Genomic DNA, 16,273 nt, shown 5'->3' on the forward strand with positions numbered 1-16,273 from the left:
CGTCAGCTAATCATAAGATGATCCTCTCCTGCAAAGTCCATGACAGTCAATGAGTAGATCTGTGGGCAGGAAGTTTTTTGCTGTCATTTAGACATGTCTTCTCACTCACTCCAAGCCTGTTTGTTGATGCCAGATAACCTGGTTTTATGTTTTTAAACTGTATGGTTACTTTTATAGTACTACATTTTCATTTAAACATGTAGACATGTCTTTGTTTTCTGGTTTCATCTACACAACCACAGCATTTTTAATCCTCAAAAACTGAGAATTTTGAAAACTCACTTCAGAAAAGGCTGACTTGTTATTGCTATGTGGATGGATAAAAACATAGGCATTTGAAAATGCAGTTTCTAATCCTACTCTGATTTGCTTTTGCTTATTATATGACTATTTACTGACTGGATCTTGCTCATTATAGCATCTTGTTCCCTGAGTAGTCACCTTTCACAGATGAAAGCCAAATTCCAACATACTGGACATAAAAGAGCGGCTTCCATGGTGCTTGTTGTGTTGCTTACCTTACTGTATATGCATCTAGCATTTTGTAAAGTATGAATGCTGTATACATGCACAAAAGGCAAATAAGTTACCGGTAGCTACAGTTTTGCAATAAATCCTGCGTCCGGCAGCCTTACCATCCCTTCAAGGATTTTTCAGCTGATACATGCATTCTCATTGTAGGTGAATGTCCACACCATATGTGTTTTCAGTTGCTTTAGTGTGAACAGAGGTACTTTCGCAAACAATGTGATGGACAGAGAGAACGTTTTGTTTAAAGACACTAAATAAAAATGTAGTGGTGTGAATGAAGCCTAAGAAAATCAGCATGCCAGGAAAGTGAAAACCCCCTCACCAAGTTGGGAAGACATTGTAAGCTCCACTGAAAAACAGAGTGCAAAAGTTGTTGGGTGGCTGCACTGTGTTATGCATCATGGCACTCACTCCAGTTTTTAAGAAACACTTTCATATATAAAACACAAAGTATTTCAATATAGTGAAAAAAGAGTGCTGGAATGAGGCATGAACTTTGAAGAGCAGACCCCTTTTTATGGGTTAATACATAAGGGTTGCAATTTTTTTATTCCAATTTCAAATTATTTTTTTAATTTTATTTATTTATTTTACACATTTCCTTTTTTTGTCTCTCATGTTAATGCTTCTGCAATAAATGCCAGCCCTTCATGGCCCTGGAAGGGATTAAGAGGATCAAATATAAATAGACAAGCAATCTAAAGTAAGTTGTCAGTCATATTCAGTTAATGCTGCCTCGCACCTCCAGATTCCTGAGTTCAATTCCCAGCTGGTAAATGTGTGGTGCTTACACATTCTCCATATGTTAGTATTTGATTTTTCTTCAGTTTCTAGCATTTTCCTCCCACATCACAAAGAGGCCTTTGTTAGGATATTCATCAAATTTAAATTGGCCAAGTCTCAGCAAGTGTGGGTATGTATATGAGTGATTGATTGCCCAGGACAAATTCCTGTTTTTCACCTGATGTCCAGTTCCCTTTGACTCTAAAGTCTGCAAGGGTGCCCTAGAATCAGATAATACCCCATTCCTTCCGACTATTTTTTTTATGAGATCAGATCATCAAACGTTACAACAGCAGGCTTTTGGTTTATATCTCTTATTTGCATTATCCATTTAGGAGCAATCCCAAAAGTACAGAGGCTTTCATACTTTTTTTTCCCAATCGTATACACACAATTCTCACATTACTGTAGCATTTTTCCAAAACTATATACATAAAGCTCAATATCAAATACTTCTTCCCCAAAACCATAAACAAAAAAGGAAAACCTCACTTTTTTGCTGTAAAATTCACGCACAGTCTTTAAAACCAAATAATTCAGTCAAAATTGTACACAAACAACAAAAATGTAGTTCACAGTGATTCCTTTTTGCACACTGTGCTTCCAAAGATAAACCATTTGCATCAAAATGGAATAATCTTTTAGAAGTAAGGTATACTGTAGCTATTGCCACAACAGAATAATTTCAACTTATTTGCAAATATCCACATAAAGTTCCATAAATAGAGTAGTAACAAATGAAAAATGAAACTGTTACAGTAAACACCCTTCACAGTACCATACAAACATCACAAACACACAAAATGCATCCCATATGTGTGGTTTAGCATACCATAAAGAACAGAAAGCTCAGGGGAAAACATGGCAGAGGCAAACCCAAGAGCCCAGACCTTATAGTGGGTTCAGAAAATATTCATGTCCTTTCACTTTCTGCACATCTTTTTTAATGTTGTGCTTTTAATTTTAATTCTATTGTGACCCAAAGTCATTGAGTGACGTCATGTTTACTTATATAGAGAACCGAGTCAGTAATTTGGGTTGATTGTGCTTATACAGGTGATTTGTGTTTTGATGCATTGGCACAATACAACAACATTTATTTATATAGCACATTTTCATACAAAAAAATGTAGCTCAAAGTGCTTTACATAATGAAGAACAGAAAAATAAAAGACACAGTAAGAAAAATAAGTCAACATTAATTAACATAGAATAAGAGTATGGTCCAATGGCCAGGGAGGACAGAAAAAAAAAAAACACTTTTTCTGCAGGGATTCCAGACCATGAGACCGCCCGTCTTCTCTGGGCATTCTACCTGACATCAATTATTAGTCGTCTTTGTATTTAGGGTTCTCACAGAAGGACTTGATGATGAAGGTCATGTAGACTTCTGGCTTTTAGTCCATCAATGTAGGAACATCATGATGCTTTGAGTGGGTGGTGGTGGCACAGGCCGCCACCACAATGAAACCTTAAAAAGAAACAGAAGAGAGAGTAGAGGCTAGTACGAATTTTAGATCCACCATGAATAGTTATTATAATGAATTGAATACACAGAGTTTCAGGATTAAATTAAAGTGAAGTTATGAGAAGGCCATGTTAAAGTAATGTGTTTTCAGCAGTGCTCCACTGTATTAGCCTGGCAAATTCCTATTGGCAGGCTATTCCAGATTTTAGGTGCATAACAGCAGAAGGCCGCCTCAACACTTCTTTTTAGTTTTGCTTTTGGAATTCTAAGGAGACATTAATTTGAGGATCTGAGGTTGCGATTTGGAACATAGGGTGTCAGACATTCCGATATATAAGATGGAGCGAGATTATTTAAGGCTTTTATAAACCATAAGCAATGAGTTCTGATTGGTGACAAGGTGTGATCACAATAAAATCAGAGCTACTGGGCTAAGAAGATTTTTGCAGAATGGGTACACCACATTTCCAGACTCTTCTAATACAAGAATAATGAGTTTTTAATTTTGGGGAAATCGTGTTTGACTTTTAGGTATTAGTGTGAGCGACTGATTACTTGGTGTATTCATTCTGATCAGGCAAAACTGTAGAAAAGCTGCAACTATGTTTTTTTTTGGGTTTTTTTTTCTGCAGGCTGATTGTGTGTGTTCTTTGTTTGCAAGATGAATACACGGCTGATCAGAATCACTTCCATGCTGCTGTTTCAGAGCCTCTTCTTCAGCATAGAAAGCCAAAGGATTCCAAGTGTGAAGGAAAAGGAAGAGACAGCAAAGTCTAATTTACTGGGTGAGGAAATATAATTAAATAAGAGAAACTGAGTAAACACTGTGAATTGAATGTTTTTAGTATGGAGGGTAAAAGATGAATCTACTTCTTAGTGAAGCGGGGGGATCCATAAAGATGGCTGTTTTAAATGACCTGTAAACCATTTTGCAGAGGCCTGATTTCACTTTGACATTAAAGAGTCTTTTTATTCTGATTGGTTTCAAAAAAGCTACTTATAGCCAGTAAGATTCAATGTTGTATAACAATGAAAGGTGAAAACTTACAGTGGGGTGAGTACTTTTTATATGTACTGCAAATAGAAATAGCTCTTCAACAGAAATACAGAATACTAAGTTAGATTTTGAAAGTCTAAAGTAATGTAAATGAAATCCATGTTATTGGCTCACTAAAAACAATATCATTGAGTGATCCTGATATGTTTCAGTGCAATTTAAAACTTGGAGCACATCATATAGTTCTTCATTACTATTACCTATTTAATTATTTTTTCTGCACAGAAAATCCATGCAAAGGAGCTCCTCTGGACTTTATCTTCATCATCGATAGCTCTCGTAGCGTTCGCCCTGATGACTATGAGAGAGTTAAAACATTTATTATCAACATCTTGAAATTTCTGGATGTTGGCCCCGATGCCACCAGGGTAGGTCTTGTCCAGTATGGCAGCATTGTTCAAAATGAATTCTCTTTGAAGAACTACACAAGGAAAGTAGACATGGAGAAAGCTGTCCAGGGCATGGTCCACTTAGCTTCTGGTACAATGACAGGTCTGGCCATTGAGTACACCATGAATGTGGCTTTTTCTGAAGAAGAGGGCGCACGCCCTCTTGCTATGCACATCCCACGCATAGCCATGATTGTGACAGATGGCAGACCCCAAGATACTGTTGAAGAGGTGTCGGCACAAGCTAGAGAAGCAGGCATTATAATTTATGTCATTGGTGTCGGCAGGGTAGACATGGCCACCTTACGGTCCATGGGAAGTGAGCCTCATGAAGAGCATGTGTTCCTGGTAGCGAATTTCAGTCAAATCGAAACCTTGACATCCATGTTCCAGTCTAAGTTTTGCAAAGGTAAGAGACTTCATGATGCTCAGTATGTAAGAGGAGACTTTTGATTGGCTGCCTGTGCTTGATAATTCCTTTTCACTTGCAGTTTTATCATTTGCAAATAACTGATTTCTTTTCAACAAAATAAAAGATGCTCAGTACTGCTGCCAAGTGGTGAGAAAGGTTAAAGCTAACTTCCTAAACTATATTTGTTAATTAGGGAACAACAATTTGAATTTTTAAAGTAAAATAATTAAAATATTAACTAATAGTAGAATTTACTTTGTGTTATTTTGAAAGTTATGCACTACAGTATACATAATGAACCTGAGAAATGCCTGTATATTTATTATTCATGTTTATAGAACTACATTTTTTTGTTTATGACCTCCTAGACAGAGAGAGAAGTTTGCACCATATCAAAATAACTTTCAATAATGTATTATTAGAATATACAATCTTAACTTGAAGTGGCACAAGAATTAAAGTGACAAAAGAAGATAACAAGGTGTTAGGCTGCACAACAAAATTAAAATGTTTAATACATCATAGACATCCTAGTACTTCTCATTGCCATGACTGTAAAATAATCATGCACTGTATATCCTATATCATAATTTACATTTATATGATATTAAACACACTTACTATTTATATTTACTATTTATATTAAAGAAAGAACCTTTGTCCAAAACTAGGACCTCTTATCAATTTGAATAATCAACCTAAAGAACCAGGCAGGAATATTGTATGAAAAATAGAAATGTAACAAACCATAATGATGAAATACAACTATACAAGCATCATGAAGTACATACAAACATACTTGACCACATGTATATGGAGTATGCTAAATCTATATTCCAAATTATTTTACACTGTAATAATATCAAGATTTATATAGCTGTTTATTATATTCAGTTTATTTTAACTTAAGAGTGTTGAGCAGTGTGCAATAAATTCTACTCAATAATTACAAATATTCAATGAAAAATAGAAATGCAGAATACTTACAAAATATAATGCTGAAATGAAAACATACAAACATCATGAACTACATACTGAGATATTTATACAACATAGTGCTTTAAGTAAATAGCAAATATACACTCCAGTGTTGTATTAAAGTACCCAACAACCACACTTAGAAAGAGACTCCATTAAATGTAAAAGTGGGCAGTGAGAAAACTTTTCAAATAGAAGTTTTAAAGTCCATCCATCCATTATCCAACCTGCTATATCCTAACTACAGGGTCACGGGGGTCTTCTGGAACCAATCCCAGCCAACACAGGGCGCAAGGCAGGAAACAAACCCTGGGCAGGGCGCCAGCCCACCTCAGAGTTTTAAAGTCTCTGATTTTAAGCAAACTTAAAGAAATGCTCCATTCATGAGAAGGACATGGAAATCTTACTATCGACTGTGCTAACTGTATCATCTGTGTTTCCAGTGGAGGGTGGGCGACCAACTGGCCTAGGTCATTGTAGCTTTCATGATGCAGAAACTTATTACTATCAGATGTAACTATTTGATTTGCTAGTTTCTGTCTTCTGACCATGGCCCTCCAGAGGTTTATGTTTCTCCAGAGGCTCATTGTAACAGTTTTTTGTTTTCCTCTCCTCCATGTCAGCTGGTCAAACAAGCACATTCATGAGTCAAGAACTTAATCTACTGTACATCCTAAATCAGCTGAAACCACTATGGACTGTTTTATTTGCTTTTGTATCTTTTCATTAACTTTAATAACATCAAACTGTTTCTACTCAGTGGGTTGCCATGTACATATGCCTAGGTAAAATGTAGATATACACTCTATACTGTATATGTAATAATGTAGTGCTGTAGATGCACTGTATATATATATATATATATATATATATATATATATATATATATATATATATATATATATATATATATATATATATATATATATATATATATAATTAAGTAGATCTGGTTGATCTCTTGTCTTAAGTTATTTTAATGTTTAAATGTTTTAATTAGAAAATCTTTTTCTGATAAGGGTAGTGGTTATGTTTTGCTTAATAAAACCTGGTTGATTTTGCACCTTGAGTTTCATGTAAATGTATGATAAGGTGCTATACAAATAAAGTTATTGTTCAAAAATTATTTTCCTTTATTATGTTATTTACCAGGGCGGCACGGTGACGCAGTGATAGCACTGCTGCCTCGCAGTTGGGAGACCCGGGTTCGCTTCTCGGGTTCTCCCTGCGTTGGGTTTGCATGTTCTCCCCATGTCTGCGTGGGTTTCCTCTTGGCGCTCCGGTTTCCTCCCACAGTCCAAAGACATGCAGGTTAGGTGGATTGGCGATTCTAAATTGGCCCTAGTGTGTGTTTGTGTGTGTCCTGCGGTGGGTTGGCACCCTGCCCGGGATTGGTTCCTGCCTTGTGCCCTGTGTTGGCTGGGACTGGCTTCAGCAGACCCCCGTGACCCTGTGTTTGGATTCAGCGGGTTGGATAATGGATGGATGTTATTTACCCCCTGTAGTTTGCAGTGTTAGCTAAGAAAATGTTTTAATCTTGTGTTTTCCTGCAGAAAGAAAGTTTATGATATAATAAAAGCCAATTGTGACCAATGCTTTACAAAAGCAAACAATGTGAAAAATGTCCATGAAATAAAAAGGAAAATCTCACATTACTCATGCCACATAGTCCACTTGTCAGTTAGCCAGTTTTATGATCAAAATTGTAAAACACACACATATTTTGCTAACATATTGTTAATTAGATACTTTCAGAAAACTTGGCACACATCAAAAACAGGAAAGACCTTCCAGTAATACTGAAGTGAAGATCTCCCTCTCCCACACATTAATTGGTCAAGAGTCCTGCCTGCAATTCAAAGGTGGCAGTATGTGTTTCCTGTTTATGATGTGTGCTGATTTTGGAAGTATGTATTTAACAACATTTTAGAAAAAAATGAGTTTTTTTTTTAATGTTTCAGCATAAAACTGGAAAATTAACAATTAGCTTTCTTGACACTAGTAACTTTTCCATGGATGTTTTCACATCATTTAGCATTGTACAGCATTGGTCTCCATTGGGTGTTATTATATCATTTTTTTTATATGAGATTTTTTCTTCCAATTCTGCTTGAAAAAATGAGCTCAAAGAATTTCTTGGCCATCACTACAAACTACATGGGTAAGTAACATATAAAAAATATATAATTTATGGATGGAATACTTCTTTAAGTATCAATGAACAAGTTAAATGTGGATATCTCCCCGCTTTAAAAGTTTTAACAACCTGAAAACAGTTCAGGCAACCTTCTTTTCATGCAAGTCGCACTACAATCACTAAAGTATGAGCCAAGAAAGTACATCTTAAAGTAGTATCATTCATCAGGTGCAGAGATCCTAATGTTTGTCCCCTAATTCAGTGGAGTAGATTCTAAAAAGAGAAATGTATAGGTGTCCTCCTCTTCAGGAAGGAGCTAATTACTTCCTGAAAACCCCTTCATAATATTCAGAACAAACATCTAATTACAGTTAATTAATATGTAAAACATCTTTAGGCATTCTCTGGTCACAAAAAAGCCCCCAGTTTTGTTCAAATAGCATTAAGCTACATGAACATTCACAGATTAGTTTTATAGTAACATTGGTCATCAAAACAAACTCCATAAGTATGGAGGAATATTTCGGACAAAATGAAATAAATAAATAAATGCGTAAATAAATAAAAGTACTGTGAAATGTGAGCATAAATAAATAAATGTGTCATGAAATGACAGCCTTAATAAATAAATATGTCATGAAATGAGAGCATAAATAAATAAATGTGTCACGAAATATGTTTTTCGTTGCTTATTTATTTATTTCATTTTGTCCGTAACATTCCTGCAAACCGTCATGAAATACGGCTTGAAATAAAACTGTCACTTTCACTCGTCAAAGTTGAGAGGGTGGGCTCTAACACGCCCTCTAGTTACTGATTGGTGAATCGATAGCACAAGAATTAATTAGAAAAATGCTTACTACTGCCGATGAAATGGATTCTGCCGATGATATTACGTATTTCAGAGAGAGAATTGAAGATTTATCGGAAGAAATTACAATGTTGGCGGCCCTTTTAGACTCCGATATAGATGAAACTGTTTTGAAATTATCGAAGAACAGGTGGAACAGACTCTACTACACTCCAGTTCAGGTGATGCAGTACCCTGCTCTGGACGTCCATCCTTTGACATTCCAGCTGAGTCAATAGAACACCTTCTGTTATGCGGTTTAAAAGTACGACAGATCTATATATGGTGTATCGGAGAAGACGATCACAAGGCGAATGAGCCAGTTTGATATACGGTAAGCTGCAACGGCTGTATTAGTTTAGGTACTTTGACATGGAATGCCCAAAGCAGCTCCACCTAATATTTTGAACTGAACAACTTTACCACTGATCAGAGCTGTACAGTTGTTTGAAAAGTAGCTGCGAATATGCAACTGACTTTCTACTCGTAAAACAAGGGTCAAATACTCAGTTCTAAAAGGGCCGCCAACATTGTAATTTCTTCCGATAAATCTTCAATTCTCTCTTTGAAATACGTAGTATCTTCGGCAGAATCCATTTCATCGGCAGTAGTAAGCATTTTTCTAATTAATTCTTGTGCTATCGATTCACCAATCAGTAACTAGAGGGCGTGTTAGAGCCCACCCTCTCAACTTTGACGAGTGAAAGTGACAGTTTTATTTCAAGCCGTATTTCATGACGGTTTGCAGGAATGTTACGGACAAAATGAAATAAATAAATAAGCAACGAAAAACATATTTCGTGACACATTTATTTATTTATGCTCTCATTTCATGACATATTTATTTATTAAAGCTGTCATTTCATTACACATTTATTTATTTATGCTCACATTTCACAGTACTTTTATTTATTTACGCATTTATTTATTTATTTCATTTTGTCCGAAATATTCCTCCATACATAAGGCTTTGCCCTTCATTAAATAATATTTAATAAAGCACTTTAATTAGACTTCATCACTTCATTCAAAGAAATGGCTGGATTTTTTGGAATTTTTCAAGTTCACAGTCTGTTTTGGAGCTTTGATAATGTGAGAACACATGTGATAAACATACATGACATGGCGAGTGAACCACAGCATATGAACGTACAAGCACACCTCATCACAACCTGTAAATCAGCCTCTTCACATCTAACAGGCTGCTGTAAGCATCAGCTGTGGAAATAACAGGGAGTGGGATTGTGTGTCACTAACTCCAGCACTGACTCAAACATCCAGCACCTCTCCGTTCTGCAAGATGTAGTTGGAATGGCTGCACAGATGACACATGTTTGTGCCAACAGCAAGTATTTGAAAATTGTCCCTGATTCTTTGTAAATGCACATTTTTATAACACGGTTGTTTCTATATAGCCTGTATTTTAGGCAATTTGCTAAGTAAGGGATTGTGTGTAGTTTAATATTGCAATACTAAATGGTGAGCATATTGGGATGAATGGCCTGTTCATGTCACAGTTGTTCTAATATTGTGAAGTAGAAGTAGACAGAAGTGAAGTAGACATATTTTCAAACCATTCTCAATTACAGTAACAAACTACTTCAAACGTAGTTACTTTATACCACTGATACACAGTAACAATATGTTTTATATCAAATGTAGCTGTTTATTATATTTTAAGGTTTTTCATTGGATGCACTTTAATTTAAGAATGTAGAGCAATATGTAATTACAAATATAGTATGAAAAAAGGAATACAAAATAAACACAAGGCTTAATATCTTCAATAACTTTTATTTATTTATATAGCACATTTTCAAACATAAATATAGCTGAAAGTGCCCTATTAAGAAAAAGAAAGTAAAAAATGTAAACATAAAAGACCAAATACAATTATAAAAGTGGCAAAATATAAGAGTAATTCTTACTGTAGTTTGTAAGTCTATAATGGTTAAAATGTCAATGTATCATTTTATAACATATACTACGGACAGATGGCCAGAGAGGATGGTGAGGATGCAGGAGAAAATAAATTCTAAATATTCCAAGGCCAAAAGACTGCCAAGCTCCAGTAATGTTCAAATGCAACATCAAAAAATACAAGCAAAAAATATTCATATCTGCACAGATAAATATAGAGAGGGTAATAATGCATCATTTTGTTTGGATGTTATTTCAAAATAGATCCTTCATATGTAACAAAGAATCCAGTACAGATCTGGGAAATGAAAAAATACATAGTTTTAGTAATAGTATATTTTGTAAGGTATTAATCTGATTTCTAAAGTATATTTTAATTATTCTTGTTACAATGTACAGTATCAGTTCTAAAAAGGAATGCAAATTATACAGAAAATAAAGTTTATCTTTTATTCCTGCAAAAGCATAAACATTTAAATACATATACTGATACAAGTGAATAATAAAATTTCTAAGAGCACAATGTTTATATTTTTAATCACCTAACAAATAGCATATTAGATGTATTATAAATGTGACAACATTCATCTATGCAAAAGGTTCAACATTGACAGCTTCATTTCAGGTGGGGACTTGTGTGGCTCCATAAATCACCAGTGTTCACACCTATGCATCAACATCCCAGGGTCATATGTGTGCAGATGCAGGAAAGGATACATCTTGAACCCTGACGGCAAAACCTGCAGCGGTGAGTGCGCGTCCTGTGCCTGTCTGCCTCCTTAAGGGTCATGTATTCAGTAGCACAGATTATGGGGCGGATTAAGGCTTAGGTTTCCATTTCTGGAGATTACGTGGTGTTTTTTAAAGGGGCAGATCATGTGGTTTTTTGTTTTTTTTTAAACAAGCCTTTAGGGGGCATTGTATACTAACAATATACAAGTACAAGCATCATCAGAAAACAGACATTGACTGATTTGTGGTTAAAAAAATGTTAAATTTTGTGCTGCTTACAAATGTAAGAGAGAGACATTTTGGTGCTTTCTTCTTTTTGTACTGCAGTAGCATGGCAACATGTATGCATTAAAGGGCATACGCTTTATTCAGAATTAAAACAATTTACTGTATATTTAAAAATCTTTGGGGTTAGAATGAAGTCTTGCAATTTTAGTGATTGCTGGTTGTTAATTTTTGTAGTTGTACCAAATTTAGTGATTTAGATTTATGACTGCAAAATAATTAAAACGAATTAGCAGATATTGTGTTCTTTTTTACTTTAATTCAAATTGCAGTACAATGGACTCAGAAAGTATTCAGACCCCTTAACTTTTTTTTCACACATCTGTATTGCAGCCTTATACTAAAATCACTTAAGTAAATTTTATCCCCACATCAAGCAACCCTCAGTTCTTTAAAATGACGAAACAAAAACAGGATCTTAGACATTTTTGCAAATTTATTTAAAACAAAACAAACTGAAATATCACATTGACACAAGTATTCAGACCATTTTCTCAGTATTTAGTTGAAGCACCTTTGGCAGTGATTCCAGCATGGTGTCTTTTTGGGTTTGACGTGACCAGCTGCACACACATGGTATATATGGGGATTTTTTTTCTAATAGCGTCACAACAAAAAAGCATAGAAATTAATGTATTCCTAACGCACAAAATGTTAAATCAGTGTAATGCCTTCCTTAAGTTTTTATTGATAGGGACCACTTCTCAAACTCTTTGACCCAAACAAGTTGTATGTTGAATTTCAGAGTTCAGCCTTGAGGCCATTGCTAACATCAAAATATAACTACATGACAAAATAGTAGTGTCTAATAGTATTATTATTATCCTTGATATTTCTTCTGTTGCTTGTAGTCGTGTTATTGTTATTTGTAAATTTCCCCTTGGGATTAATAAAGTATCTATCTATCTATCTATCTATCTATCTATCTATCTATCTATCTATCTATCTATCTATCTATTGATCAGACTACTTTTCCCGTTTACAAAGTTTGGTAAAATTTGTCAGGTGCTGATCTTTTAATGAAAAATAGCCATCAATGTATTGTCTTCAGAAAGCACAAATAATGTCTTTTGCACTGTGATGTGACAGAGATTGTATGCCATACAAGTAAAGCAGATGGATAGTTTCCAGGAAATGAGTTTCATGGGACTTGTCCTGCCTTATTGAATGTAACTCTTCAGTCTTGTGCTTTGGGGTCATTTCTAATATGTGATATCAGTTAGAGGTATTTATGATTTGTTTGCTTTATGACATTGTTTTTCCAGCTCTTGACATGTGTGCCACTGAGAATCACGGCTGCCAACATTTGTGTGTGACTCTTCCTGGCTCTTACAAGTGCCAGTGCCGTGTTGGCTACGAGCTTAATGAAGATCAAAAGACATGCAGCAGTAAGTGTTTGCTTCATCTTATCTTCTGATATATGCTGGAAAGTATGGAAAATTATTTGGGGAGAATCTGAAGTGGGGTATCAGAACAATTAAATTACTGTGGTATTGGCTATTAAAGTTCTCAATGAAAATAAGAAGTACAGTAGCTCTTTACAGATCCTCATCCAAAATCCCTGTTCAGTATTTTGATACATTACAGGTAGTTGAATTACAAGAGAGGAGAAGTGGTTTAACTATAATCTTAAAAATACTGGTTTTTCAATGACACTTTAAAGGGTTCCTGTGATTCCTTGGAGAACCTCTGTTTGAGAAGGGGTTCTTTGCATTTGAAAAATGTTTCTTTGGGCTTTAAAAAGGTTCCTAATATGTAAATCAGGAATTTGTTGGTATTTCGAAAATGTAGCTGTTTATTATATTTTAAGGTTTTTCATTAGGTTCACTTTAACTTTAGAATGTAGAGCAATACGTAATTAAAAATATAGTATGAAAAAAGGACTACAACATAAAGGCACAAGGCTTAATATCTTCAATAACTTTTTATTTATTTATATAGCACATTTTCAAACATAAATATAGCTGAAATGCCCTATAAAGAAAAAAGAAAGTAAAAAATGTAAGCATAGAAGACCAAATAAAGTTTAAAAAAGTGGTAAAATATAAGAGTAATTCTTAATTTGTAAGTCTATAATGATTAAAATGACAAATGTCAATGTATCGTTTTATAACATATACTACGGACAGATGGCCAGAGAGGATGGTGAGGATGCAGGAGAAAATAAATTCTAAATATTCCAAGGCCAAAAGACTGCCAAGCTCCAGTAATGTTCAAATGCAACATCAAAAAATACAAGCAAAAAATATTCATATCTGCACAGATAAATATAGAGAGGGTAATAATGCATCATTTTGTTTGGATGTTATTTCAAAATAGATCCTTCATATGTAACAATGAATCCAGTACAGATCTGGGAAATGAAAAAATACATAGTTTCAGTAATAGTGTATTTTATAAGGTATTAATCTGATTTCTAAAGTATATTTTAAGTTATTCTTGTTACAATGTACAGTATCAGTTCTAAAAAGGAATGAAAATTATACAGAAAGTAAAGTTTAACTTTTATTCCTGTTGGCGTTTCAAAAATCTGTTCACATCTATTTATGGAACCTGTTACGGAGCTAAATAAATTGAGCTTCTTTCTGAACTTATAGGAAAGAGTAGTGGAAGCTTGGTTAAGAAGAAATGTGATAAATAGCGAGCAGCAATATGGTTTCATGCCAAGAAAGAGCACCACAGATGCAATGTGTACAGAAGCGGAGAAGCATAGAGAAGGACAGAAGGAGTTGCATCTTTGTGAACCTGAAGAAAGCATATGACAGGATGCCTCAAGGGGAGTTGTGGTATTGTATGAGGAAGTCAGGAGTGGCTGAGAAGTATATAAGAATGGTACAGGATATGTACGAGGGACGTGTGGGACGTGTGATAGTGGTGAGGTCTGTAGTTGGAGTGACGGATGCATTCATGTTAGAGGTGGTATTACATCAGGGATCAGCTCTAAGCCCTTTCCTATTTGCAATGGTGATGGACAGGTTGACAGAGGAGATTAGACAGGAGTCCACGTGGACTATGATGTTTGCAGATGACATTGTGATCTGTAATGACAGTAGGGAGAAGGTTGAGGAGGCCCTGGAGAAGAGGAGATATGCTCTAGAGAGCAGAGGAATGAAGGTCAGTAGGACCACCAAGACAGAATACATGGGTGTGAATGAGAGGGAGATCAGAGGAATGGTGAGGATGCAGGAAATAGAGATGGTGAAGATGGAGGAGCTTAAATACCTGGGATCAACAGTACAGAGTAATGGGAAGTGTGGAAGAGAGGTGAAAAAGAGAGTGCATGCAGGGTGGAGTGGGTGGGGAAGAGTGTAAGCAAAAGTGAAAGGGAAGGCCTACAGGACGGTAGTGAGACCAACTATGTTATGGGACCAACTATGGGTTGGAGATGGTGGCACTGACCAAAAAAAAAATAACTGAAGGTGGCAGAGTTATGGTTTGCATTAGGTGCGACAAGGATAGACAGGATTAGAAATGAGTACATTAGAGTGTCATCTGAAGTTGGACGGTTGTGTAATAATATCAGAGAGGCAAGATTGCTTTGGTTTGAACATGTGCAGAGGAGAAATGCTGGGTAAATTGGGAGAAGGATGTTAGGGATGGAGCTGACAGGTAAGGGGAAAAGAGGAAGGCTTAAGAGGAGGTTTATGGATGTGGTGAAAGAGGACATGCAGGTGGTGGGTGTAATGGAGAAAGATGCAGAGGACAGGAAGATATGGAAAAAGAAAATCTGCTGTGGCAACCCCTAACTGGAGCAACCGAAAGAAGAAGAAGAAGTGAATTAATAAAGCAGATGTAGTTTAGGATTTATAAGAAGAGACAGGACCTAGGGGGCTATCATATTCTGGAACTTAATGCAACTCCTAGTAGAAGTCTTTGCTTTGTTTTTTTTTTTTTCTTTCCTGCATTTGGGAGTTCACAGATCATTGCAGGATAAGTCTAGCAATAGATGGTGTACTGAAAATATTAACACTGAGGTCTATATTAATTACTTGAATTCCAACCTGTCTTAGATTAGTAGTAGAGCTAGTAGTTAATTATATACCCCTCATTTAAATGTAAACCTGTATGAGTCAGATTTGGTATATGAGGGAGTGTGGGAAGGTTATTATAGTTTTGCCTTTTTATTTTAGTTTTTATTTCTATATTTTTTCTGACCTTACTTGGAAATTCAGTTTAGTTTTAGTTTTCCTTCATCGTGTATTTTTAGTTTTAGTTTAGTTTTTATTTCACAAAGACATTTCTATTTTATTTTTATATCTATTAGTTTCAGTTTTAGTTTTAGTAATTATGACGTGGAGCTCCTACGGAGTTTAGTTTTGTGTCACTATCAGACAGAACTGTACACTTAATTGTACACTTAAGGTTTGGATACGAGTTTAATGTTAGTGGAAGCTTACTGCACTACATGGTTTACAATCTGGTTTTGATTTTGTCTGATAAAAACAAGCATAATCAAAACTAGATAGTGAATATGAACAATTTTCTAAGTTTTAAAATATTTTCTCATGAAAATCACGGGGGCTTAGGAAGAACAGGACTCTTAGACTTGAATCAGTGTGTAGACCCCACCTAGCAGTATTGAAGGAAACAAAGAACAACAAACATGTAGTGTGAAGGTTAGGGGCAGTGAGACTTGAATAGCCCAACATAAAGGACAGTAAACCCATACGGATAGGCATAAAACGACAGAGATAGCATCTGAGAGTAAGAACAATATATACATTATCTAAA

At 35.3% G+C, this 16,273-nt stretch overlaps 1 protein-coding gene across 3 annotated transcripts in view; it reads left to right on the forward strand.

Moving 5' to 3' along the window:
* The window catches only part of LOC120515614 (matrilin-2-like), a 53,694-nt gene that overhangs the window by 3,924 nt on the left and 33,497 nt on the right, over positions 1 to 16,273 (forward strand). For all 3 annotated transcript variants that reach the window (XM_039736735.1, XM_039736734.1, XM_039736736.1), the window contains 4 exons: positions 3,415 to 3,567; positions 4,065 to 4,637; positions 11,151 to 11,273; positions 12,808 to 12,930. In XM_039736735.1, coding sequence (XP_039592669.1) covers positions 3,444 to 3,567; positions 4,065 to 4,637; positions 11,151 to 11,273; positions 12,808 to 12,930 — 943 coding nt within the window. In that variant the 5' untranslated portion in view covers positions 3,415 to 3,443. The remainder of the gene's footprint in view (positions 1 to 3,414; positions 3,568 to 4,064; positions 4,638 to 11,150; positions 11,274 to 12,807; positions 12,931 to 16,273) is intronic.

This window comes from Polypterus senegalus, chromosome 15 (genome assembly GCF_016835505.1).
Source record: "Polypterus senegalus isolate Bchr_013 chromosome 15, ASM1683550v1, whole genome shotgun sequence".
Classification (NCBI taxonomy): domain Eukaryota; kingdom Metazoa; phylum Chordata; class Cladistia; order Polypteriformes; family Polypteridae; genus Polypterus; species Polypterus senegalus.